At 31.2% G+C, this 27,541-nt stretch overlaps 2 protein-coding genes across 2 annotated transcripts in view; both read right to left on the bottom strand.

Moving 5' to 3' along the window:
* The window catches only part of LOC143052029 (uncharacterized), a 106,415-nt gene extending 79,113 nt beyond the window's left edge, over window positions 1-27,302 (bottom strand). Inside the window, exon 1 of the mRNA XM_076225004.1 lies at window positions 27,248-27,302. The gene's annotated coding sequence lies outside the window, so the exon portion shown is untranslated. The remainder of the gene's footprint in view (window positions 1-27,247) is intronic.
* On the bottom strand, window positions 565-11,911 carry LOC143051648 (uncharacterized). The gene is made up of 5 exons (XM_076224544.1): window positions 11,605-11,911; window positions 10,423-10,643; window positions 9,522-9,618; window positions 7,799-7,882; window positions 565-3,634 (listed from the first exon to the last, which is right to left on the bottom strand). Exons 1-5 carry the CDS (start codon window positions 11,732-11,734, stop codon window positions 1,665-1,667), a joined length of 2,502 nt encoding a protein of 833 aa, XP_076080659.1. The 5' UTR covers window positions 11,735-11,911; the 3' UTR covers window positions 565-1,664.
* Window positions 27,303-27,541: the final 239 nt, after the last annotated feature.

The raw sequence follows: 27,541 nt of genomic DNA, 5'->3' as shown, positions 1-27,541 counted from the left end.
TAATACGCAGTAAGGTTCTGAAATAAAAATAAAACCTGTCACGTTAATTAGTAATATATCTATTTGTATGTTTTTAAGGTACGTTATTTATAGACTATCAATTTATTACTTTTTAAAAAGTTTGCTTTTTTAAAAGAGGAGCAAATATCCTTAATACATTTGCTTATTATTTTGAGATATACAAATCATACAGTGTCAGCCATTGCAAATGTATACAAATAACATGTGTAATGTAGAACGTTTTACATATCAATATAGTTTTACTTAGTTCCACAAATTCCTAAATCTAAAATCTAAGACATATGTCATATACTAATTAATTTATCGAATTTTAGTTTTAATAATAGAACCAGTACTTTTTTTATGACAGCATACTCTATAAACTTACTTTACATGACTATTTTGTACAAAATATAGAGAATACACTGACAGTTAAACAAGTAACGATAGTAAAAATACAATATGAAAAAGTAGTACAACACGCTACATGTAGCAAATATTGCAACCCAAGTAATGATTGCAAAAATTGTTAACTCAATTAAAATTATTGTCGTGTACAAAAATTGAAGAAAAGGAAAAAACGTTAGAGGCAAAAAAAAAAAAAAAAGAAAAGAAAAGAGAAAAAAGAAGTCATCGTTAATATGATAATATGATAAAAGACAATAATCCAACACTATAAAGATTGTTATACCATTAAAAAAGGAAGCAGTTGTGAAGTTTAAATATGCCTTAATACATTCAGTAAAATGAGGAAAGTTCAGAATGTATACATCAAAGACAAATGAAATGCTAAAGATACCAAATAAGTTTAAGATTAACTGACAACGCCATGTCAAAAAAGGAAAACGACAAAAAGACTACTAAAAGTACACAAAATAAACTGACAACGCCATGTCAAAAAAGGAAAACGACAAAAAGACTACTAAAAGTACACAAAATATACATAGATAGATAACAACAAAAACCAAAAAAAAAAAAAAAAATAGAAACTAATCATACCTAGACTGCTTCAGTAGAAATAAATATGTGACATTAGAAAAACCATGAAGTATCAAAAACAACTGAATAATAATAAAATTAAAATGTCTACTGAGTGCGGTACAATTATATTCATTGCGTTCAACACAATGGTTTTCTGCAAGTCAAATTTGATTGCTTTTTTGTTCCTGGTGAAAAAATCAGGAGATAATGATGTGAAGTGAAGTTATGCTGCATGTGTCTTGTAACCATGGTAACATTATATATAAAAGTAATGGGATGAAAAACAATATATATCAAACAGAGACAGAAGTAATGAGATGAATAGCAGTAGACATCAAACTTAGATAGAAATATTGAGACGAATAGCAATAAGTATCCAACAGAGACATTACTTATGGGATGAATAGCAGTAGACATCAACCAGAGGCAGAAGTAATGGACTGAATAGCAGTAGATATCAAACGAAGACAGAGGTCATGGGTTGAATAGCAGTGTATATCAAACATAGACAGACGTATTGGAATGAATATCAGTAAATATCAAGCATAGACAGAAGTAAAGGAATAAATATCAGTAGATATTAAGCAGAGAAACAGTTATGGGATGCATAACAGAATAATTCATACAGAGAAAAAATAATGGGATGAATAGCAGGAGATATAAAACACCAACCAAAAATATATTCAATAAATGCCATTATCACATTGATCATCATGGGGAGTCTTTTCTGACAGTAACCTTACTATATCAGTATGTCCTTTCTGACTTGCTATGTTTAGCGGACTACGACCATCTTTAACACATAGATCAATGTTAGGATTTTTCTCTAACAACAACTTTATTATATCAGTATGTCCGTTCTGACTTGCCATGAACAGAGGACTACATCCATCCGTGTCACATAGATCAACGTAAGCACTACTCTCTAGCAACATCTTAACTATATCAGTATGTCCGTTCTGACTTGCCATATACAAAGGACTACAGCCTTCATTGTTACATAGATTAATTTTGATATTTCTCTCTAACAACAACTTCACTATTTCAGTATGTCCGTTATAACTTGCCGTTAACAGAGGACTACAGCCATCATTGTTACATAGATCAATGTTAGGATTTCTCTCCAACAACAAATTTTCTATATCAGAATGTCCTTCCTGACTTGCCATAAACAGAGGACTACAACCTTTATTGTCACATTGATCAATGTTAGGATTCGTCTCTAATAACAACTTCATTACATCAGTGTGCCCATGACACGATGCCATTATCAGTCCAGTAGTCCCATCGTCTCGACATTGATTTACATCCACATTATTTTGTAACATCCACTGTGTCATATCAGTATAACCATGATAACAAGCTCTTATCAGTGGGGTATCACCTGATCCATGGTGCTCCTTTGGTAACACTGTATCATTGTCCCTGGCTAAAGATTCTTGTTGTGATTTGTCCAGTAGTTTTAAGTGCTGTAATAGCTGTTGTCTAAATAATGGTATTTCCATATTATTATTTTCGAATATAACTCTCACTTTTCCTGCTGACCAGTCCTTTATAAACCTTTCTAAATATAATTCAAAATAATCATCTGGTATTTCAATAATAAAGTCTATGTTACTGTTCTTTTCATCTTGTGATTGTCTCCAAATAAAACGTTCATGTATTAAATCACTATCGCCATGGTCTATTAAACATTGAGTCATTTTTTTACCAAAATAATGAGCAAGAAAATCAAACAATTTATCATGTACAGTTCTATATACATGTATACCATTCTGTTTATGTACAAATGTACCTTCTAGAGTGAGAAGGGCCTCTTTAAGTTTTGCCTTTGAAGTACCTCTGTTTAATCCACAAGCATCACATGTAGTTTTGATAATATGTCGTTGCTCACGTGTTACTGTACCTTGGATCCATTTGTACGGCAGTTGATTATTAAAGAGAACTAATAAAGCTAGACTGCATAGTTTATAGTTTCCCTCATCTCCTTGCCTACTCAAACTGTCTAGTTCATTTTGATAGACGAAAAATGGATTTTTGAAAAATTCCTTAACATCTCCATGTTTTTCCCAAAGATATAAAGAGCATAAAAGAGGAAAGAATTCACTTTTTTGTGATAATTTATCAATATTGTCTAAACTTGAATCAATATAAATGCTTGCCATACTATCTTTTTCTTCAGCTGTAAGGCATAACTTATCTGACATCAAATTACATTCACAGGACTTAAAAGGTTCTAATATATTGAACTTATCATCTCTATAAACTTGTAACCTACAAGATACAATAATCTTACAACATTTGTCTGCAATAACTGTGTTTATTACAGGTAACATTTGCTGCCAGTTTTCAATTTGCTGTTGGTTGGCAGTAAAATTTCCACACATATCATCTACTATAAAGACTGTCTGTTTACCTGGTTGATAATAATCACTAATATTATCTGGTTTTCTCACTGGTATTATTCTGTACCCTTCCTTTTGTAAAACTAGTGCTATGTGTCTTGCAATAAAAGTTTTGCCTACTCCTGATGGTGCAATTAAAGTCAAACAACTGTTGTCCTGTAAACACTCAAGTACGTACTCACTTGCTCTTGTAGTCACACACATCTTATCCTTTATTTCCCATTCTTTTATTTCTTTTTCTATTTGGTCTGAAACATATTATAAAGTAGTTTTTTAGATATTTTCAATTTGCATGATTTTTTTTTATCATTTACAACAGGCATTCAGAGGTAGATTGAGTATATCGTGTATTGTGGTTTCCTTTTTTTTCATGGGTATCATTTTTCGTGGATTTCTATTTTTAATTTTTTTATTTCCTGTTTTTTTCCCAATCTCTGCATACATATCCTATTGAAAATGTATTTTTCTTTTACCATTTGAATTCGTGGTTCACCTGTATCCACAAAAAAGTAAAAACACAAAAATACTGAAATCCGAGGAAAATTCAATAAGGAAAGTCCGAAATCAAATGGCAAAATCAAAAGGTCAAACACATCAAACGAATGGATAACAACTGTTATATTCCTGACTTCGTACAAAACCCACGATTATTGGTATTACTCGATTTATTTCACTTGATTGGGCGGAGTTTAACCGGTTCGCTCATAATAAACCAGTCCATCTATAGATAGGTGTTAGAGGATAAACTCATCAAAAAAGTGTCCAGTCATTCTTTTGTAAATTCCTTTGATGACACTGATAGGTGATTAGAAATCAGTAATGAGTATAACGGCAATCATCCTAATCACACACATCTTCAAATAGACTGTCCTTATGCAAATTAAAACGTAAGCTCCGCCCGATCAGTTGAAATGACATTGGTAATATCTAATAAATAATCACGAATTCACAGTAGGTTCCTACACATTTTTAAAATTATCGTGTTATTGTTGAAGACTAGATGATGGCCTGAAGTGTTGTACGGGCTTGACTTAGTGGCCATCACTTTCGATATTCTTATTTTGATAGCATTGTAATTGAAACTACCAAAAAGTCAATGATATCTTCTAATAAGACACGAGGATATTGTATTGTTTAACCATGGAACAGTACTATTTAGAATATAACTAATTGTAGAATCATTTAAAAGAATATTAGATTATATTGTTCATACTAAATTTGTAAAAAACAGACATCAAAATGTTCCATAAAATTGATGTATTTGACAAAAAGGTCAATGGTAAATGTCACAAATTGATTATAACAATGAACAACATCGCCAAAAAATTATCCAACTTCATTATGTGTTCATACCAAAAGTCAAGTTCCGGGGAACAGTTTTCAGACGAATCTGTCATGTGACTTCCATTAAAACGTGACACAATGTATGCATTGAAATTTCCAACACATGTTGAGCAAACGGGTCAAACCATTTTATTTTATACTGCACAAAATATTCGGGAAATCAAAATATGAAAATGGTCACCTTGGCTCAATCGCACAGTAATCAGGATTACGTACTTATGGAACACAAAATATTTCTATATTCCCCTACAGAATGACGATTTTGAAAGTGCTGGAAACTTTTAATAGAGCAGGGAAACAGATGAGCCGTCTATCTGGTAAATGAAGTCACACAGGCGTGCGAGGAAATGAATCCAGAAATGACGCAATGTCGTAAGTAAAACAAATAATGAAAACATGTTTGGCCTAACCAATGGTGTATTTTTGGCATACTTCGATGACTACATATAAATATGCACGTCTATGTCCAATGGCACTACGATGTTAGAATTAAATCAAAGACGAATGTGTCCATAGGACATAAATACCCTGCTTGTAAATATACGACATATTCAGCAATATTTCCAATAAAGGACACAATTCCAATGAAAAGTGGGACCTAACTCGTGAACAGTAAAAATAACATCCCTCAAATTCGGACTTGTTATGCAATTAGTGATAATAACGCGATTAAGCATTGTATATAATCTAAATAACATTTGGGCGAGGCAAAATAAAGTAAAAATGCAGAAACGGCAAATTTAACATGTTTTCATTTATTAAGGAATAGAATACGAGAACGTTGAACGTAACGCATGAGATCTTGATACATCAAAGTTTTACATTTTATGCAATCCAACTTTTTACTGGCCTTTTACATGTTTTATGATACCGCGGAATACGTCTGTTGTTTTTAATTTCTATTCAGTATTCACCCTTTTAAGTCTTTTGTCCTATTTTCCACTGATTTGAATGTTTTTATTCTTGTGGTTCTTTTTGAACAGACTAATTCAAAGTTCGAAATAATGAAACACAAAAAAAAAGTGGTCCTTTCTCTAAGACGAGTTAGTGCGTAAATATACAACTGCTAGACTATAGCACTGTATGATACAATTTTGTTCAGACTCAAAGATGACAGGGTCAATTATATGTAATTTTCAGTAGCTTAGATACGGTATTTACAAGTACTACATGACGGTCTTGAAGTCTGGATTCTAGGTACTGACGTTGTTATCATCTTATTAACGTGTTATAGTCTTCTTTTATTTGTATTTGTGCATATGTTAGCGGCAATAAGTAAAATTAGGCATTAAGCTTAAATCCTAGGCAATAAGCTAACGCCTAGGCATTAAGTTATTGCCTGAAATTTTCAGGCATTAAGCTTATTGCCTGAAATCTGATGATGATTATTCATCCTATTGCCGAAGATAATTTTAGGCAATAAGTAAACTATGGAATTTATGCATATTGGGTGATTTATTCTTGATAAAGAGTCGTTTTTTTATTATATTTCTAATTCTACATTTATAAATATACATTCATTTGACAGATCTTCAAAATTAGTAAGTTTATTTAGTAATTTTGAAAAACAGAATAAACTCATACTTTTTTCGTGTTTGTGTGGTATAAATAAGTATCAAAAAGACTTAAAAAAAAGTAAATTTGTACACTTCATTAGTCGAGCTGGTTTGAACTTGTCAAAAGTAGACCAAATTAAGATTGGATTTTTTTTTATCACACCATTTACTATTTTTTTTTATTGGATAAGTAAATTGTCTTTGTTAATAGTTCGACAATTTGTGATAACAAAATGATTTTTTAACACAAATTTCTATCAAGTTTTTATATTTCTAAATTATTATTTGATGCATTTTAATATAAATAACATATTTTATTTGTTAATTTATTTCTGGTCTCTTGTGGAGATTTGTCATATTGGTAATCATGCCACATCTTCTTTTTTATATTTAGGATGACACTGGGTCCTGTACTTTTGCATTGTTAAAATCGGTGAAATTTGATTTTTTTTCTTCTTTTCATTCTCAAACGTATGTTATTTGCAGTAATAAAATAAAATAGTTGAAGTATTCAGTATTTATATGAAGATGCACGAGATTTTCCTATGAACTTTTAAGTATGAAACCGTGACGCTTCGAATTCAGGTCCCTCAAAGCATAACATGATTTTACCGATTATATATTTAATTTTTACTATTAACAATTATTTTGTTCAATTCTAATATAAAACGTAGTTATATTTTTTACTTATATTTTGTTTCAAAGAGTTTAGATTTACAATTATACCTTTCATTTAAAACTAGTAATTATTTTCTAATAATTAATCGGTGTGTGAATTAATGTTTTTGGTTGAATTTGATACAATATTTCATTTTTTTCATTTGCTATTTTCTTTTACGCCAATACTTAGGACATTCCAGCTAATGAAATCCTCAGATAGCTTTCGATGTGAAGAATGCTAAGAAATGTCGTAAGTCGATCCTAACTATATCATATTTTCTGTCCTAAGAATATCTTATAGGACTAATCTAAGGACAGTGTCGATAAACAGGCCACAGTTATCATAATATTATTATGTAACAAAAATATTTTAATTTAAATGAATAAATGTCTTTTATTTACTCGCATTTACATTTTAGGCATTAAGCTTAATGCCTGCTCACATTTTTCAGGATTTAAGCTTAAATCCTAGGATTTAAGACTAATGCCTAACATCATTTAGGCAATAGACTTACTGCCTAGGCGTTAGTTTATTGCCTAGGATTTAAGCTTAATGCCTAATTTCACTTATTGCCGCTAACACATATAACTTTTAATGTTTAGCCTATTTTTTGTAATATCCATCGGACAGGTATTATTCCTTTGTTTGATTTGTTTGAAATTTTGATTTTGCCATTTGACAGACTTTTTGTTTTGAATATTCCTCTTTGAAATCGGTATTTTTGTTATTTTATTTTTTCAATTAGTATTTCGGTTCTGTTCGAGCTGCCACTGGTTTGAAAGCAGAATAGTTTACTACAGACGTTTGTTGTCAAGATATAAAGTTGCAAAGCATTTGAACTAATAATATACCTCTAATATTCTTTGGTATAACTTCGTCCTGCTCAGTTTCCATTTTCAAAATTTTCTCTTTAAGATCAGAATGTTCTTCTTTTTCTGAAATTTGAACAGAATTTTTTCCTGAGATCTATTACCATGATTTCACTAAGGAAATGCACTAACGAACGTGTATACTTACATTATCATGTAAGACACATACATGTATATTCAAAAACTAGAAGATGCTGCATGATTGGCAATGCGACGAGTCTCTACCGAACAAAGTAGAACAAATGAACTACAAGGCATCTCTAACACCGAGCACACCCTACTTCAAATCAAGTTAAAATTGACCTCGACATGACAAATGCAAATAATTCAATTAAGGGCGGCTGGAGGAGAGAGTGATGTAACAACAAAACACATTTCAAATATCGGTTGATAAAAGTATGGACATAAATAAAACAAAACAACTTGATACATATGTCCCGCCAAAACATGGGACAGCAGCTGTACCTTGAGTTCATGATGTATTATAATTGTGCTCATTAAAGTAGTTGCCGAATAAAACGGAATATTTGAAAGCATCAAAGCAGATTTAAACAAGAAATCATGAATAAGGATTCCGTTAGGTATATGAATATACTGTCATATATACCTGTTAAAAATCCCCAGAAAATCTGGAATGACAATTCAGAATATTTTCAAAATCAAAAGCAAGATTATATTCACTAATCCCAATAACATTTCAAATTTGTAGTAATGTGATCCAAGCAAATAAAGCGGGTGCATAACATTTAAAAATGGTTTTTATTTATCCATTTTATTTGACGGTCAAATTCCCATAGCCTTGGAATGATAAATTGTAAATCTTGTTACAGAAAGTTTTGAGCAAATCAATTCAGGCATATTGATGTTAGTGCATAATATAAAAAAAATCTCTTGATTCATCCGGTTGAAGTCCCGTAGCTCTGTGACTAATTACTATTGTGTTAGATACCCAACATGTGCTTTCTTTTGCCATTTCAAATGTTGTGTTGAAATTACATGAGCATCGGAAAATCAAATGTTACATTTAGCTATAATACAAGGTCTTCAGAGATGCCATTTACAGTGACACATAATTGTACATCTATTCTACATCGGCTAGAAGATATAGTAGGAGGGTTAAGGTTTCACAAAACATGTTTAACCCGCTGCATTTTTGCACCTGTATCAAGTCAGAAGACTCCGGTCTTTGTATGTCTTGTATTTTGCTTCTTTTTAATTCTAGTTCATTTATATGTTAAGGAGTTTAGTGTGACCTCCATTTTCACAGAACTAGTATATGTAATGGTTTAGGGGCCAGCGGAAGGAAGCTTACTGTTGCAGGATTTTTACACTTTGTTGATGACCCATTGGTGGCCTTGGGCTGTTTTCCATTCTTTGGTCGGAGCTACAGAAGTAAAAAATCCTGTCATTCTTCATTTTCAATAGCCAATAATGACAAATCCTGTCATTTTTCCTAATTAATAAGCATTATTATTTCGTTTTTTACGTTGCCCTAGTAAACTCACGGGTGCCACTATTGAAGTAGAATCAGGGCATTTGATAAAGTTAACATATATTTTATAGGGATACATGATGCTTAGTCTTTACTTTTAAGTGTGTGTTTTGTGAATGTACCCATAACAATACTTTTTTTCACTATGTCTATGTGAGAAAGCCAGATATTTGTTTTTCTTCACATATTTATGCTACATGTCAATAAGGCTACCTTTTAAATCACAAAGAACCTTCCTAACTTGTTTTTGCAGTCCAACATTCCATGTTATATCTACAGGATTATCATTTTCACCTAGTCTGACCAATATCTGTTCACAAATCAAACAAATGGTTACATTGATAATTAAAAAAACAAAATTTATTTCTAATTTAAGTATGACAACACGACGGGTGCCAAATGTGGAGCAATATCTGTTTTTAACCTTCTAGAGCATCTTCAATCATTCTATATTGTTGTGGTTATCGTATTGCTCAGTCTTTATATGTGTTGTACTGTATTGTGTAAACTGTCGTTTGTTTTTTTCTTCTGTCAATGCCATGGCGTTGTCAGTATTTTCAATTTATATAGTTGATGTTTCCTCAACAAATGTACAAGCGAATGCTATGTTAATTAATATGTTTTTCTATAAACCTTTGTTCATCTTAGGTGATACCAGAATAAAATGATATACAGTGTTTATTTGACATCACAAGTCTTTTTTTTTTTATTCCGATCACTTGTACATCTTTTCATTCTCAGTTTTTTTAACAATACAAATATTACCTCATAATAAGTAATATGTTTTAAAAGGGGAGAAAAGTAATCAAAAGCATGTAGTGAAAAATTTCTGGATGAGCTCTCTTAAAGATATGTCAAAAACAATAAAAATAAAAATATTACAACATTTCACCGACAACCTCTGCTTCCAGAAAATCAAATTATAGGCAAAAAAACAACTATTTTGTGTAGTAAGATAATGCATACATCAGGGTCAACCCTTTTTTAATGATATATTAATTTTTATTAATGTTATTGTTCAATCGGTTGTTGACAAGAAACAATAAACGAAAATAGAATCAATAGAATATTCTTTTTAAGACTTTTACTGTGTAAACTTAAGAAAATAACTTACTTCTCTAACTCTTTGAAAATATTGTTGATATTGATGCGAATTCATTAGTTTCATTTTAAGCATCTTTTTGTACCAAGACTGTAATCTATATAAGTCTGCTGATAGGCTGGTGTCATGGCTTTCTGGTTCTTTATTTGAAATCTGGACAGCTTTTACCATTGAAACTAATGTTACCATTGTCTGGAACCCTGGTGTGTATGTAAGTGATGGTAATTTTACTCCTGTAAGTTAAAAATGAGTGTTTTTTTTTTAGGAATCCCATTTATGGATATTCATATGGAAATGTTTTGGATTGATTGCTTGGTTGGTGTTAAACATGTTAGACGCCACTTTTTGTTCGTGTTGCTTTTTCTTTAGTTTTCTATTGTGTGTCATGTGTACTTTTGCTTGTCTGTTTGTCTTTTTCATTTTTAACCATGGCGTTGTCAGTTTGTTTTCGATTATGAATTTGACTGTCCAACTAGAATCTTTCGTTCCTCTTTTAAACATAATTGTGCTATTCCGTGATCACAATCACACTCGATAAAGATTATACTCCTGCGCACGTGACATGGACGGGGTTTAAACTCACAACCTGGTTATTGGCATACTAGTGATTCAGCAGTTCAACTAGTTAGACCACAAGGCAACTGAAGCCCAGAAATATGTTGATTGTTTATATGAAAGAATTAGAGGGAATACAACTTACAACGACATAATATATTGTGCAGAAATAGTTAACCCTACTGGTTCCCCGAACTGTTTTGATAATAATAGTTTACTGTTGTATCTTCGTTGTCTATAATTTTTAATATACCCATTGGGGGCTATCCAGGAGATAAAACTATCTTGAGACCTATAGACTAATGATGTTATTCACTTGACTTCTGTTACGTGTAAATTGCTAACTTTGCTTTTCAATAATTAAACGAGTTGACCTAAATTATGCATTTTGTTGTGTATGTATGTCTGTCATATCTGTTTATTGCTTGAGCATCCATCTGGTTGTGTCTATTGAATTGTTCCTCAGTTTGTCATTGCCTTTTACAGCCTATTATACCTGTTATAATGCAGTTGGGTTGCTTGAAAAAGACCAGAAGGGCGACACATAACCTTACATCCACATCTTTTGTCTATATTGAGATATTTTATGTTGATGTTCTATGCATTACTATTTATCATTAGTTAAGAAAATTACTAAACCTGTTTGAAGTACATTGAATTCCTCTGGTTTCACCTCGGTAGATTCTAAGTCAGATGCCAGCTTTGCATTCGTAGGATCCTCTTTCAGTGCCTCAAGAAAAAAACTGATAATCTTGTTCACTTCGGACATGGTCTATTAGTTTTCTGTTTATTTTGGCCTGTACTCCACTATAGACTATTTCTGACCGATCGTCAGGATCTAACACTCCCTTTGATATTAATGAATCTATGATACATTCTGTATTGGACAAATTCTGAGTCAGATTGTGGTAGTTCTTTTGTATTTTGACTGAATGGAACCCTGTAACTTAATAACAGAAAAGCAATTTACTGTGTTATCAACTGCAGATTTATCTTTTTGGAATATAGTAAGATTGCTTAAAAGAAGCTACACACGTATAAAGGTTTAAAAGTAAAATTTTACCACAAAACTAAGCTTCAAGGAAAATGCAAAACGGTGATTCCATTGTCAAGTAAACAAATAGATCAAACTTATCAAACTTATGTAAATTGACTTTAATATTCTTGACTTGGTATAGACATATCCTTGTGCAGAAAATGGTGGATTAAATTCCCTTTATGGCTAGCTAAACCTCTCACTTTAATGTCAGTCATTCAAAATTACAATATATAAATAAAACTGTTCAAAAAAGGATACATCTGTTCACATTGTGTTATCTTATTAAAAACAACTAGACACACATGATTCAACAACAACAACAAAATTGCATATACTCAAAGCACACAAGCTAAAAAAAGACAAGAATACATGATATGATAATAACACAATGACTGGAAAAAAAAAGTACCGAGCCCTACTAAAAATACTAAAAAATGGGCCAAACTGTAAAAGTTTATAATTTACAAAGAAAACTAAAAAAAAAACACTATATATAGCATGTAGTGTATACAATTAACAACGTTAGTACCTATAGTCTATTCGTCAGGAATATCATGTATCAGTTGTGAAGTCGTTGCTGCATATTTACCAACAAGGTTGTGCTGGGTTTTTTTTTTACCTTGTTTAGAAATAGGACTAAAGTGTTTAGCAATCACCATAGTTCGTCATCTTTCTTCTCAGACACTGGTGACGTTTTATAAGGTCTTAGTAGCAGGTACAAGTTCTTGCATACCGAATGACGATTACATGAGAGGAAATCTTTTTTTTCTTTCGGAAAGTCTTTTTTGTTCAAGGAATATTGATCTTAGGTTATCTCCCATGAAAACTTATAATGAAACAAATCCTATTGCAATTTTACATATATTGTATTTAATATAAAATGGGTTAACTCAAATAATGTTCGGTTCGAATATTCGAAAGAAAAATTATATGACAGCTGAGTTTGGAAATTTGTATATCAATTTAAAATGTCTGCCTATCATAAAGTACAATAAGATATGTATACAAAATGTTAGACTGATTTTCAATATCATGTAAGTGGAATCAAAGTCTTATAGGGTTGTCAGTATGCTCTGCTTTATCACCTTGTAATTTTACGACAAAACTTTGGTTTTCTACAGCAATTTGTTGATATTTCTGATCAATTTGGTTTTGTAAAACGATTGCAATTTTGAAAGAATTTTTAATAAATTGCAATAGATGGGAGGCAATTCTAACAGACAAGTCGCACAGTAACAAAAGAATAACTTTTGCATTGTTTTCTGTACACACACGCGTATATAATAGCTAGTGAGTTAATTTGATCTTGCTCTTAGTAACTGTGAGCATTTTTCTTCTTGTATGAGTTTTTTGTGTATTTTGTTATCTAAGCGTCGATTCCTCTCCATCATTCCTTTTGTCACGTTGTCACTTAAAATACCTGACACCCAAGTTCATACAAATGATCAATTTGACAACTAAATACTCACATGATTTAACTTTGGACTGAGAAACAAGTTTATGATGGGAATAAAGTTGACCTTCCATACATTCTATCAGGTCTTTTGGACAAGTCGTGGATTCCTTAAGAACTTCTAATAAGACTTGGTAGGAATCTTGTGGTCTTTCAATTAGAAGATTTAAAATACATTTGTTGCGGTCAGACTGTCTTGGGTAGTGTTCTATTTCTGCTCTGTCTTCTTTGCTTAGGATACTGCAAATCAGTAGATCAAGAACCTCACTATCTAAAATGGTGTCTTGTACTATCTGATCATAGAAATGGTATAGTCTGTGGTGAACTGGAAAAGAAACAAAACAAATGGTAACCACGGTGATCAAGTAAGATAGTAAGAACAGTTTTGTAAATTTAGTTGTCTGATGTAATATCAATATAAATATAAAAGAGTCTGAAAAAAACTACAAAGTTGCTTTCTTGAAAAAAAGAAAATTATTATTAATAATAATGTCTGTTTGGTTGTAGGGATTCGTGACGTTATATACTATATATATTATGAACACCAAAAGGAATGTTTATAACATCATAATACCATAACGTTGGAACAGTTAAACCAACTTAAATATAATTGAATCTGTGTTTAGTGATCGAAAACATTCCTTTTCAAACTTATTTGACATTACGATTCTCTACATACTATCAAGAAACTGAAAAAAAAATCGAATGTTAAAACAATCAAATACGATAACTTTAATAAAATGAAAACAATATGACCGATTTAACTTTCTTTTATGAGTAAACAGTAACTGTAAATTTCCTCAATTAATAAAATCAACAATGAAAGAAAAATGTGTCCATTTAACAGACGGCAAAAAAACCGTTTTATAAAAGGAAAAACTCGATAAGACAAACGTTATGCCACACAATCAAAACTTTATTAGTGTTTAGGTGTTACACGCGTTATATACAGGTGTCTTACTTTTTTTTGCTCAAACACAAACTGGAGTTTAAGTGCTAAAACGGCAAATTTAGTTTCATAAGTTTCATAACTGTGATCAATCTAAAATAAGAAAACGGAACCTAATATTGGTAAGTGCATACAAATAAATGGACAGCGGTATTATTGGATGCCTGCATCACCGCGGCGGGATTGACAAAACAGTTCTTTATTTATAATTTTTGAACCACAGTTGAGCTTGGCTAATTTAGTTATATTTTTTACAATTTAACTATTATGTCTGTTTGTCTTGTTCGCACATCGTTGTCAATATATTCTAATTTTATGCGACTGTCATAAAAATAAGAGGTTTTTCTATCAATAAAACCAGTTTTAATTCACATGTACCAAGTCAGGAATTTGACAGTTAATGTCCATTCGTTTTATGTGTTTGAATATTTATTTTTTTATTTGATTAGGGACTTTCCATTTTGATTTTTTTTTTTGGTACTGTATTTTTTGGATTTAAAGTTCAATATTGATATTTACATAATTACTCGATAAGAAACTTAACTATATATGAAACTTCAGCAAATGATTGTATTTTATTGACCAGCGAGCTAAACTGATTTAGAATAATCTACTCAATGGTATACTATATATCTGCAACTGCAAATCTTTATAGTTGTCTCATTAAGAAACATGCAACTATTAACCTGAATTCAAACAATTTAAGTTTATTCATAAAATGTATGGAAAAGAGGTATGGGGTCTTTGCACCGGAACTAAACACATGTATTTAAAACCAGTTGTTGGCATAACACGGGTTATGTCTTTCTCATATACTTTATGATAGTATGATACTAAAACCCTTACGAGAGAGATTGTGCCTGATATTTATATAATGAAGAAATAATCTTTCAACCAGTTTAATTGCGGTCTGGAGCTGGCATGTCAGTTAACTGCTAGTACTCTGTTGTTATTTATGTATTATTGTCATTTTGTTTATTTTCTTTTTGTTACATCTTCTGACATCGGACTCGGCCTTCTCTTGAACTAAATATCAATGTGCGTATTGTTATGCGTTTACTTTTATACATTGGCTAGAGGTATATGGGGAGGGTTGATATCTCATTAACATGATTAACCCATCGCAATTTTGGGCCTGTCCCAAGTCAGAAGCCTCTGGCCTTTGATAGTCTTGTATGCTTCCTGATTTTAATTATTGTGTATAATTCGGAGTTTAGTATGACGTCCATTGTCACTGGTATGACTACTATACATATTTGTTAAGGTGCCAGCTGAAAGACGCCTCTGGGTGCGGGAGTTTCTCGCTACAATGAAGACCCATTGGTGGCCTTCGGCTATTGTCTGCTCTATGGTCGGGTTGTTATCATTTTGACACATTCCCATTTTTTTTTATCAATCTGAAGATATCTGGACTATTCAAATCTCCAAATTTCTTGTTTGACTTTATTCTTGTTTTATATCTATTTGATCCAACTGTTATGATTTAGGATTTATAGTTGACCTCATTCAGATTTAGAGCAACTCCATTTCCAAATCTAAGTTACAGAAGAATTATTCTTCGATTATAATTAGTTTTAGTACCATCTTCGACATAGAAAACCTTTAAAGGTACAATTTTAATATGATTTAGGATTTATTGTTGACCTCATTCAGATGTATAGCAACTACATTTGCAAATTTAATTTACAGAAATAATTATTGTTCAATTACTATCAGTTTTATTAAAAAAAAACCTACTGCTGGTGGACGTTTCGTCCCCGAGGGTATCACCAGCCCAGTAGTTAACACTTCGGTGTTGACATGAATATCAATAATGTGGTCATTTTTTTATATATAAATTTCCTGTTTACAAAACTTTGAATTTTGCGTAAAACTAAGGAATTTCTTATCCCAGACATAGATTACCTTAGCCGTAGTTGGCACAACTTTTTAGAATTTTGGATCCTCAATGCTCGCCAACTTTGTACTTGTTTGGCGTTATAATTTTTTTGATATGAGCGTCACTGATGAGTCTTATTTAGACGAAACGCGCGTCTGGCGTAATTAATTATAATCCTGGTACTTTTGATAACTAAGACATAGGAAACCTTTTAAGGTATATCTTGTAAAATATGTAAGTAATGTACCTAATAGTTGGCTGAGTAAATCCCATTCCTCTGGTCTGAGTTTAGTCTTCAACTGATCTTTATAATCACGGATAGCTTGGAGAAAACCACCTGTGTACTCTCTGTCTATGTAGTGTTCAAATGCTCTAGGTACAGTATAGAGAATAGTACACACTGCTTGTAACAAGTTGTCTTCTTCTGTTTGTATTCTGTAAATATAAATTATGATATATAACTTTCAAATTTAAGGAGAAGGTGAACTGAGACAAAAAGTTTAATGAAATATCTTTATGGAAATTTTCAATATTATTATAATATCAATTAAATACTATGGATTGATTTGTGTTTGATTTTTCAAATTTTTATGGTTACAAAGTAAACTGTTGACACAGAAATATGTCTCACGTGTATGTCATTTCGATAGTATGATCAACTTGAAACGGCAACACTTCAATCTGCGCCATGCAAACTTTTCATGCGAGATTAATAACCAGGTTTAATCCACAATTTCCTACATAAGAATATGTATGTACCAAGTTAGGAATATGATAATTGTTATCCTTTCGTTTGATGTCTGTAAGCTTTTGATATTGACATTTGATTATGGAATTTCTTTTTTTAATTTTCCTTCATGTTCAGTAATTTTGTGATTTCATTTTTCTCATCTAATACAATTACATACCAAATACTATTAACCTTACATAGAATGTGCCTCTAAAACTAACATAATCACAAAGTTTAACAGGAGTTATTTTCAGTCTTTGACCATAACAGAAGGGGCAGGCCAAGGCATAATAATCGGCTAAGAAATGTACAGTTTTGAGGCAGATTCATCGGCATATATAACACTGAACTATTATATGTATTCCCTTGGACTGACCAAATAAGAACTTTACCTACTTGTTGATGTCAGCACTGACTGAAAAAGCAATCATAAGAGACACACGATAACTTTAATCCGACCAGACAAATAATGTTTCTCCTTATTTTGTGTTACTCATGTTCTTTTCACGGAAACGTAAATTTTCTCTCGCTCCATTGATTGATTTGTGTTTTCCAGTTGATTGTTAAACTTTTTTTTTTTATAATTTGTCCATTTATATACTACATGTATGTTATTTCCTCTATCTAACTTTGTCCCAAACAACTTTTTTCCCCTGAGAAATAATGCATTTCCATGAAATCATGGCAGTACGTTGATATTATTTAAGGAAAGCCGATAATACTTTTTTGTCTATGAAGAAATAACCTCAAGGTGTGGTTATGCTTGTCTAATTCTGATTGTTATACTACAGTAACACAAGACAAGTATGCTGTTCATGTGGCATCAATACAATTATTGACATTAGAACGATATCAAACTTCAAACTTTTGGTGTCAATTTGATGTGCTGATTCAACCTGCTCTATATCAATACAAAAGCGTGCCTTCTAAAACTTTACTTTCATTTCTAAAATTAAAAAATAAATAATTAAAATCTTCCAACTCCAGATATCATAAAAAATATGCAAATGGCGTATATAGTTTATTTGTTTACAGAAATTGTAAAGCGCCCCCTGGTCCAAAGTTAAAAGTAAGTTATTTACCTTGATACATACACGATAAAGTGATATCCAGGAAGAACGTTAACGAGGACGTGAGATCGTAGCCATACTGGATGAAAACGCGACATCGTAGACATAATAATTTGTGATGTCACAAAAGATAATTTACTGATTAACCGTCCAGTTCTTAACCAATATATTAAACCAATTAAATAGCAAAAACTTACGGTTCTAGTGTATTCGGCCGAACATCTGTACTACTCCATTCAAATTCTGTAAGACAAATTATATATCTTATTTATTACGCATGTTTCGTTCTGCGAAGTTATTTGTTACTTTTGCAACATATCAAAAAGTAAGCCAGTATATTTAGATTCTTTCCTGATCAAAACATGTACATCATGATCAGATGATATATATGTAAAGAGCAGATCTAAAATTATCCAACATCACCAACTAAATAGAAAATTCAGGAACACCTTCATCAGTAATGAATCTTATCTTGACATGTGAATGATGTGGTTGTCAAACTGGAATGATAGTCTTGACCGTCATACACATAATCATTTATCAATACGGTGGTATTTGTTTTCAATCATGATGTTTGAGAGGAGGGAACAATTCCTTAAAACTTTAAGAGTCCTGTACCGATGCCTGAGTTTCATGAAACAAGTAATGATATTAACTAATTTTTTGTTTTTTGTTCTTTAGTGACCTTGGGGGAAACTGTCCATGAGCCAGTCTGTCAACCTTTGACAAATACTCGCTGTGGTCTATGAAAAGTGATGGAAGAGTGTCTGAGATCAGCAGGTCGTACCGAAATGATCTCAGATGACGATTTACTGAGAGGCCGGGACTGCAGGTTTAATCACTTCGATAACAATTAATGTGTTTGTTGTATAGCTGTTCTGTCTCTCCAAATATACTGCATAACATATTGACACTGGAAAAGGTATATAGATGACTAAAGTCAATACATGTATTAAATGACGAGAGGTAACACACGTATATGTGTGTGAAATGACCAAAGGAAACAAAAGTCAATATATGAGTTAAAAACAAGTACCTGTCTTAGAACTTGACACTGATTGTAACTCTGTCTGACTGTTGTGAGACGGATTATTGTCTACCTTGTCAACTGACTGTACCACGTCCTCACCAGATTCCGCCATAGATATTTGTCTATATTATCAGCTAGATTGTATACTGATTAGATAAACTAAACATGCTGTCCTCTGTGTTAGGATTCTGAAATATCCATGTTTTCGATATTCAAATAAAAAGGCAAGATAACAGATATATTTATTCCACATGTTGCAACTATGCTGCCATGGACTAAGTATACAAACTATACAGTGGATTCATTTATTTTCATGGTTACCAATTTTCGTGGTTTAAGGAAAACTTGCATATTCGTGGGTATTTAATTTCGTGGTTTTGACAAAGTATGCATATATTCCTTTAGAAAATTTGCAATTCGTTGAATATTTAAATTCGTGGTTTCCCGGTACCCACGAAATCCATGAAAATTGGTATCCAACGAATAATAATGAATCCACAGTATTTCATGAATAAATGGACTTTTGGATTTACATTAATGAGACGCCAACACTTATAAAACAAATATGTTAAACACATCTAGATGGCACAACATAGCCTTAAAAATGGAAAGGTTTCTACATAACACATGCAATATGCTAAGTCTTAATTTGTTATTGAAAAAATAATCAATAAATCAGAGACAAACAGAAACAATCAATGTTCTGGATATACCTAAAGTTCAATCTTAGTGGAAACGTGTCATAGGCACTTATTTTGCTATAATGCTTTTATTTTCTCCTACATAAAGGTGCATCTCGATACTTATATATCTATATACCTAATAAGAGTAACTTTTCTTTTCAGCTTCTTAAATTTGTTGTCTTACCTGTTAAAAAAAGTAAAATCACAAAAATAGTGAATCAAATGACAAAACATATCAAAAACGAATGGACAAGAACTGTCATATTCCTGACTTGGTACAGGCATTTTCAAATGTAGAAAATGGTGGATTAAACCTTGTTTTATAGCGCTAAACCTCTCACTTTGATGACAGTCTCATCAAATTCCTTTATATTTACAATGATGCGTGTACTAAACTGACATAATAATAAAATAGTCAAAATATTGGTACAACAGTTATCATCGTTTAACAATTTTAAAATAAACAATTTAACAAAACATAAAAACATTTATATACAAACACATTCATTGATTTGCGTGTCTGACGTCATAAAATTTAATACGTCACATATTTTGTCGTTCAATGTATATACAAACAATTATAAAATTTAATATGGGCAATGTTAGCAGACAGGGTTAAAAATCAAATGTACTTAAAATGTTAAAGCTTTAAATGTACTACAAGTAGTTCATTATTTTTTTCATTTCGATTTACAAAGCAACCAAATATATTCATTCAAGGTAGTAGTTGTTCTGCCTATCGTTTCTCTTATGTAAAGATGTAATAAGAATAAATGAAAAAAAAATATAATTTAAAATTGGCAAATTAAACAAGCGCCCATTGTGTATAGCTAATGTTGCATCTGTACAATCACATACTCGCGGGATGTTTAAACAGACAAAGCGACATCATATGTACAAAAGAAACACAAAAAGTCACACGTACAAAGCATACCAGCAAAAATGAAAGATAATACAAACAACTTATTGACAGGACAATGACTCACTTTAATGGAAGATCAAAAACCGACATTTACATTTAAACTAACTACTTTTGTTACTAAATATAGGAAGATGTGGTGTGAGTGCCAATGAGACAACTTTCCATCCCAATAACAATTACTAAAAGTAAACCGTTATAGGTCAATGTACGGCCTTCAACACGGAGCCTAGGCTCACACCGAACTACAAGTTATAAAGGGCTCCAAAATTACTAGACTAAGTGTAAAACCATTCAAACGAGAAAACCAACGTTTAGGACAGGTGCAAACATTTGCAGCGGAATTGAACGTTCTAATGGTACCAAACCTTCTTCCATTTTCTCAAACAATAGTAACACATCACAGCATAAAAAAACACACAATAAATATCAGTTGGAAAGCTTAACTCAATCAAAAAACGTAAATTAACGTATACTTACAACATGTTTATAACATGTTTACAAAGATATCGTGTACATATAGGATATCATGCCTTCTTGTGATTGAAACCACATAGAAACATACCAATTGTTTTAGGTTCTTAGAAAAAATGTTAGAGCTCATGGGTGCAACAGAAGCAGTATCATCGATAAAAGAGTCATATGGTTCAGCAGAAAATTCTTTATGTCCCTACCGTTAAACACGTTATCGTGTTATCATTTACGATTAGACAAGAACTCGGTACAACAATATGTTGATTAAAATGTTATGTCCCGCAACATATTATAAACGAATACACCAATAGTGGTTTTAAACTGAAAAATATATCTTTTCATACAAACATCATTTGAGAAATGACTAAACAAGATCCTTCTTGATAGTTTACTTTAATATAACTCGATGATTAAAATTATAATTAAAATATGCTTCAGTGACACTAAAACTATATACAACAGAACAAAGGACCCACAAATATTATAAAAATTCACCAAAACATTTTTTCTCTGCATTGGCGGGGTATTAAACAGGTGCATTAAACGTAATAATGCTTAACACTGCTGCAAATTATAAAGATTAAGATAAATCGCCTTTCCCTTTGATTTTACATATCTTTTTTTTTATATCTAGTACGAAACTTGATACTCGAAAACATTAGAAAACGACACCCATATCATACATCTCATATCATCTCAGATCATACAGGTGTGGACTTTTTAGGTAGGTAAATAATTATTATCTCCTTTCAGTTAATGCTATTAGGATTTTTTGTAAATTTCCCATTCCCCTTTTATAGATAGTATACTTTTGTTTATGTTGATACCTGTTACAGGCTGTGTTATGAAAAGTCAAATTATGAAACAATGTCGACTTATCATGGTTCAAATTTTAAACATAAATAATAAGCAGCTGTTATATTGATAAGCATGAATAGATTGGAAAAACACTTGTATAACTAGCATCCATTTTTGACAATTTAAAACATGCAAAGCAATTTTGTTTTTATCTTCGTGTAAAACATGAATCTAAATGTAAGGATTATTCTTATTCTTGATAGATAGAAAGAGATTTATATTCTTTAGTATAAAGCAAATTTGGAAGAATGTTCACATTTGCATGCTTATTGACCAGGTGACCAACAAATGAAGAAAGCTAAAATGATTATTACCATGCATGACATACATAATGAGTTTGATAATCATGCTACATGTGTTTTTTTGTGAATATTAAACATTTGTCCTCAACAGTCATGACAGTAATACAAAATGTAAAGCTGTTGTTTTTCAATGCTTTAGCCAAGTTTGATTTTTCTTCTTAAATGTATTTGATATTGTAGCTTTCAACCAAACTTGAAGGTGTACTCTGTGCATAGGTAAAATTTAGGGCTGTTATGGAAATCTTCAAGGTCCTGTGCCAATCCAGACCATAATGGAAATAAGAAAGTGACCGAAGTGGTGATATCACAATTGAGTAGGAATTTATTCAGCAGAGATGGCCTTTTTATTCCTGTTGGACCAGGTACATAATATTCAAGTAACATTGTTTGATAATTTTAACTGTTTATAAATCAGACCATTTATGAATGGTTGACTGCAAACATGGGTGATACATGCACATTTGAAGTATAAGCATGATATGAGGTTGGATAAATATGGTCTGTTTTAATGTCTTTGCACTTTCCCTGAACTGGAATACATGATTTCTTCTTATTATACATGTAACTGTACTCTACTGTCTTTTTGATAATTATGATAACGAATTGGTTAATGAGGCATGACATGCATATCAGGACAAGCACATGCTTTCAGTTAATCATGTTAGTTTTTACTAGACTAACAAGCATGACATTCTGAAATGGATTTTTAACATCCTGAGAGTGTAGGAAGCCCTAAACTCAGGAGACCAATCCTGTTCGACAACAATATAAATATAAGAAGGTGTGGTATGACTAACATTCAGACAACTATCAACCAGAGTTCAAATGGCTCAAAGATAAACAGTTTAAAGGTCACATAACAGAGTCATTTTATTTGATTTGTTTAAATACATGTTCAAGATTTCCCATTTTATTCCATTAACAGTTTCAATATGCTGAAAAAGGATGTTTCAAGGGCTCTTAGAAGTTGGTATTGTGTGCAATATAATGCAGATCTTTAGCATTACTGTTACAAAAAGCTTCCAAAGGAAAAGTCAATTGTAATTTAAAAAAATGCAGGGAGTATTATACATGTACAATCGTTGTCTATATCATAGCATAGATACCAGGATTAACATTTTTATATATACGCCAGACGCGCGTTTCGTCTACAAACGACTCATCAGTGACGCTCGAATAAAAAAAAAATGTTTAAAAGGCCAAATAAGAAATAGATATTTATGAGAAACAATAATTTTATACTATATTTTTAACTTTAATGTAACAGTATGATTACTATATAATATGTAATTTAGTCGTCATTCAGTCACAACCTTGTCTTATAATATGTTTATGAGAAACAATAACACTATACCTATCTATATTTTTTTTAACTCTAATGTGATAGTATCATTATCTGCAGGAAACTTATATTTTAACACCGGACATGTTTACGTTTATAGCGACAAGGTTGTTTAAAACATTTAGTTTGAAGGTTAAACCTTTTATTATCATTTATAAACTTTTTTTAATGGCAACCCTTTTTCTATTTAATATTGAATGGCGTTCATTATCATATAATTGATTTTAGCTGATATTATATTAAAGATTAGGAGAAATCACCAGAATATTAGATTTCAAATAGGCGATTGCTTGTTATACTGTTTCTAATTATTTGTTTAAATTTGTTAGTCAATGGTGTTGAATATCTGTTATGGTAAACACTATGTTTTCATAATTACGTTAAATTGATTATATAAAACAATTCAGACAAAACTAACAAAAGTAATGGTTTTTTTAACGGTCCAGTATCTTAAGATAAAAACAGAAATTTTGGCACAATGAGTAAAGCATACTATGAGCAAATGATAAAGTGTAGTAACTTTAAACCATATATTCTAAATGTATTACATGTAGGTACATATCATATAATATATTTACAGTTTCCAAATTTAAAATGCCATCTCAAATATTTTCATTTAAAGAACACATGTGGCCAAGTCATTGATAAACAAAAATTAGAAAAGTGTTTAAGCTTAGTATGTATCAGATACATAGAGTTCTAGTCCCATCTAAATATAAATAGTCTGTGTCGATATAAAAACGATGTGTTTGCTTGATTGGGGTTGAAGAAACTTCAGTAGGTGACCTGTCGACAATCATAAAACAGTTTCTAAGAGCTGTATGTTTACCTGTCATTTGCTTACCATTCCGGACCACCTGGGATCGTGTTGTTTATTCTTTAGTTTTCTATGTTGTGTCATGTGTACTATTGTTTATCGGTTTATCGGTTTGTCTTTTTTCATTTTTATCGATGACGTTGTCAGTTTATTTTCGATTTATGAGTTTGACTGTCCCTCTGGTATCTTTCGTCCCTCTTTTGCTAACTTTCACCAAGCATAATATCTGGTTAACAAGTGTAGTTGATGAACAGGTTATATATCATCGTAACGATATGTAGAGTGGCTTAAGGCTTTTAAAACTTAATTCACAAAGCATATATTTGTTTTTCGTATTTTGCACTTGAAGAAATAGATTTTAAAATTGTGGAACAAGAGTGTCATTATTAGTTTGTGCTTAAAAAACTCCAGAAAAAAGTTGAAGGTGCTTCGATGTACATTTACATTATTCATTACACAATGAATCAAAATATGATGTATTAATAAAGTAAATGCAAAATTTGTCGTTTTTATTTCAATTAACAAAATGAATTAAAGTTTAGTAGAATTGCATAATAGAATATATATATATATAGATCATCAAATATATTTTCTAGCAAACAAAATTGATTTTCCTGTTTGAATGGTTTTATACTAGAAGCTTGCAGTTCGGTGTTAGCCAAAGCTCCGTGTTGAAGACCGTTATTTGTTACATACTGGTTTTCTTTTATAAATTGAGTCTTGTATATGGAGTTGTCTCATTGGCAGTCACACCACATTTTTTGTAAATCTACGAATAGAACTATCGTCATTATACATATTTTACCTGAAGGTTAAACGAAACCTTTTGATTTAAAAGTGTTGTATTTGGTTAAGAATATAAAAAAAAAGAAAATGTGGTGTGATAGCCAATGTGACAACTCTCCACAAGAGATCAAATGACACAGAAATTAATAACTATAAGTCACCGTACGGCCTTCAAAAATGAACAAAGATAATACCGGAAAGTCAGCAGAAAAAGGCCCCTAAATGACAAACCAGTATTCGAACAATTAGATTGATATCAAATTTGAAACCTAACATCAATCCATTTAAGTATCACTCCATTTAGAAGAAAAGTATAAAATTATGATGAAACTCATCATTTTTTAATAACCTTAATATTGTTTTCTGATCTGCATACCATTTGGCCAATAAAACACATTGAAATCGATACATTTATTTTATATCATTTTTGTTACAGTTTCGGTCAAAATGTTACACGTACATCTTTCGAAGTATTTGACATCTGAGATATAATTGCTACATATTTTTTTTTTTAAATGGTCATTTTGAATCTATTATATGCTTAGCTTTAATCATCACTTTAAATTTGTTCAGAATATCAAACTGTTGTTTTAAAATACGTTTTGAATTATTTTTATTTTTATACTTTATATTTAAAGAGATTATGATAGATAGTTTACAATACGAACCGATGCTCGGACAGAGACGAACGAACAGCATTTATATGTCCCCGGTCGGATATTGATGCTTAGAGGGACAACAAGACATTGTGCATCAAGTATTATAAAAAAAAACTTTCAATGGAGAGAAAATTATGTGCTCCAGTCATAAAATTAAGTAAAGAAATCAAATATTTTGACTTTGAGCTCAAAGGTCAAGGTCATAAGGCAGTTTTCATTTTACGATATAGACTGTCTTAATGTTATACACCTTCATGCCAAATATCATAAGTTAGTGTCAAAAGATAAATAAGTTTTCATGATTAAATACACGGATTTTTGTTAAAAAATATGTGAAAATTACCCATTTTTATTCCGTTGCCATGTAACAATTGTTAACGGTGAAAGAGACCCTAGCTCAAAAATCAATAAATTTGTAGTACACATGTAAACCTTTATAAAGGTATTGAAAAGATTTAAAAAATCATAGTTCTTAAAGAGATGCTATATCCTTTTGTTACTACTTTACCAAGTATCCAAAATATGCTCAAAATAATTTTCTTTTAAACCGGTCAGCCCCAAAGTTTACCTTTACGCAGGCATTAACATGTTGCCAAGTATCGAAGGACTGATGATGCGTGTTAAGAAAAACAATTCAAATACCAGTTAAACATAACCTTGTCAAGCATACTCAGAGTAACACAATTTTGATATTATTGTACAAACTTGAGCCCTTTTAAGAAGATGGCGCTATAAAATCTAACAATAACGTAAAATAAACTTTTAAAATTAAAATTTATTTCTACTGACTATCATAACATGTGTGCAAAATTTTACTTCATTTGGTTGACATGTCATGTGGACTCACTTACTGTATAAGCATTTTGAATGGTTCTATCAAAGTCTGGTTGTTAATGGTATCCTCAATACGATTATTTCACTGTAAGACTAAGACAGTTGTTTGTAGGTTCATTGTCTTCAACAAGTAAAACAGACAGATTTTGTGTATTTAACCTGATCATACATTAATACGTCTTATCTGTGTGGAACAAACTAAACAATAAAGGTGTATAACATTTATTCACTTCACGTGCAGTCATATTTGTTACAGGAAGAAGCAATTATTAGGCCATTTCTTGGCAATCAAATAACATTAACGTTATTGAGGCGGAAGTATCGTGAATATATATGCAAACACTGTAAGATCAAACTTCGATGTTGGAAAGCGTAAAAGGACTAACTTATTTGCCAAAATTCATTTGTCTATTCTTCAGTAATTTATTAAATAAGAAAACAATGATATTAGTCCCTACCTTTTCTTGTTTCACAATCCAATCATTCACATCAGGGAGTCATCCGCCATTTTGTGACAGACCTTTCGTCAGGAAATAATTGTACTTTGTCAACGGAAATATGTTAGTATATAATGAGAAATTCGATGTATACAAAAAAAAATTTTAAAATAATGTCTATATCTGTTTAATGTATTTGTTTGTAAGTTTCTTACACAATCTTCATTGTTTTAATGGATTTTATAAAAACCAACATATTATAACTATTGTTTCTTAAAACACTTAAAATGAGTTTTCGTTCGTTTAATATATTAC

The sequence above is a fragment of the Mytilus galloprovincialis genome, chromosome 11 (genome assembly GCF_965363235.1).
Source record: "Mytilus galloprovincialis chromosome 11, xbMytGall1.hap1.1, whole genome shotgun sequence".
Classification (NCBI taxonomy): Eukaryota; Metazoa; Mollusca; class Bivalvia; order Mytilida; family Mytilidae; genus Mytilus; species Mytilus galloprovincialis.
This window is presented reverse-complemented; position numbering and strand designations above follow the sequence as displayed.

What these genes read in the sequence shown, in the direction of transcription:
- LOC143051648 (XM_076224544.1), bottom strand. Translation starts at nt 11,734, where the DNA reads ATGTCCGAAGTGAACAAGATTATCAGTTTTTTTCTTGAGGCACTGAAA. An exon ending in ATTTTCAAAGAGTTAGAGAA is followed by an intron (nt 9,619 to 10,422) that starts GTAAGTTATTTT and finishes ATTTGTGAACAG; the next exon opens with ATATTGGTCAGACTAGGTGA. An exon ending in TATACCAAAGAATATTAGAG is followed by an intron (nt 3,635 to 7,798) that starts GTATATTATTAG and finishes AATATGTTTCAG; the next exon opens with ACCAAATAGAAAAAGAAATA.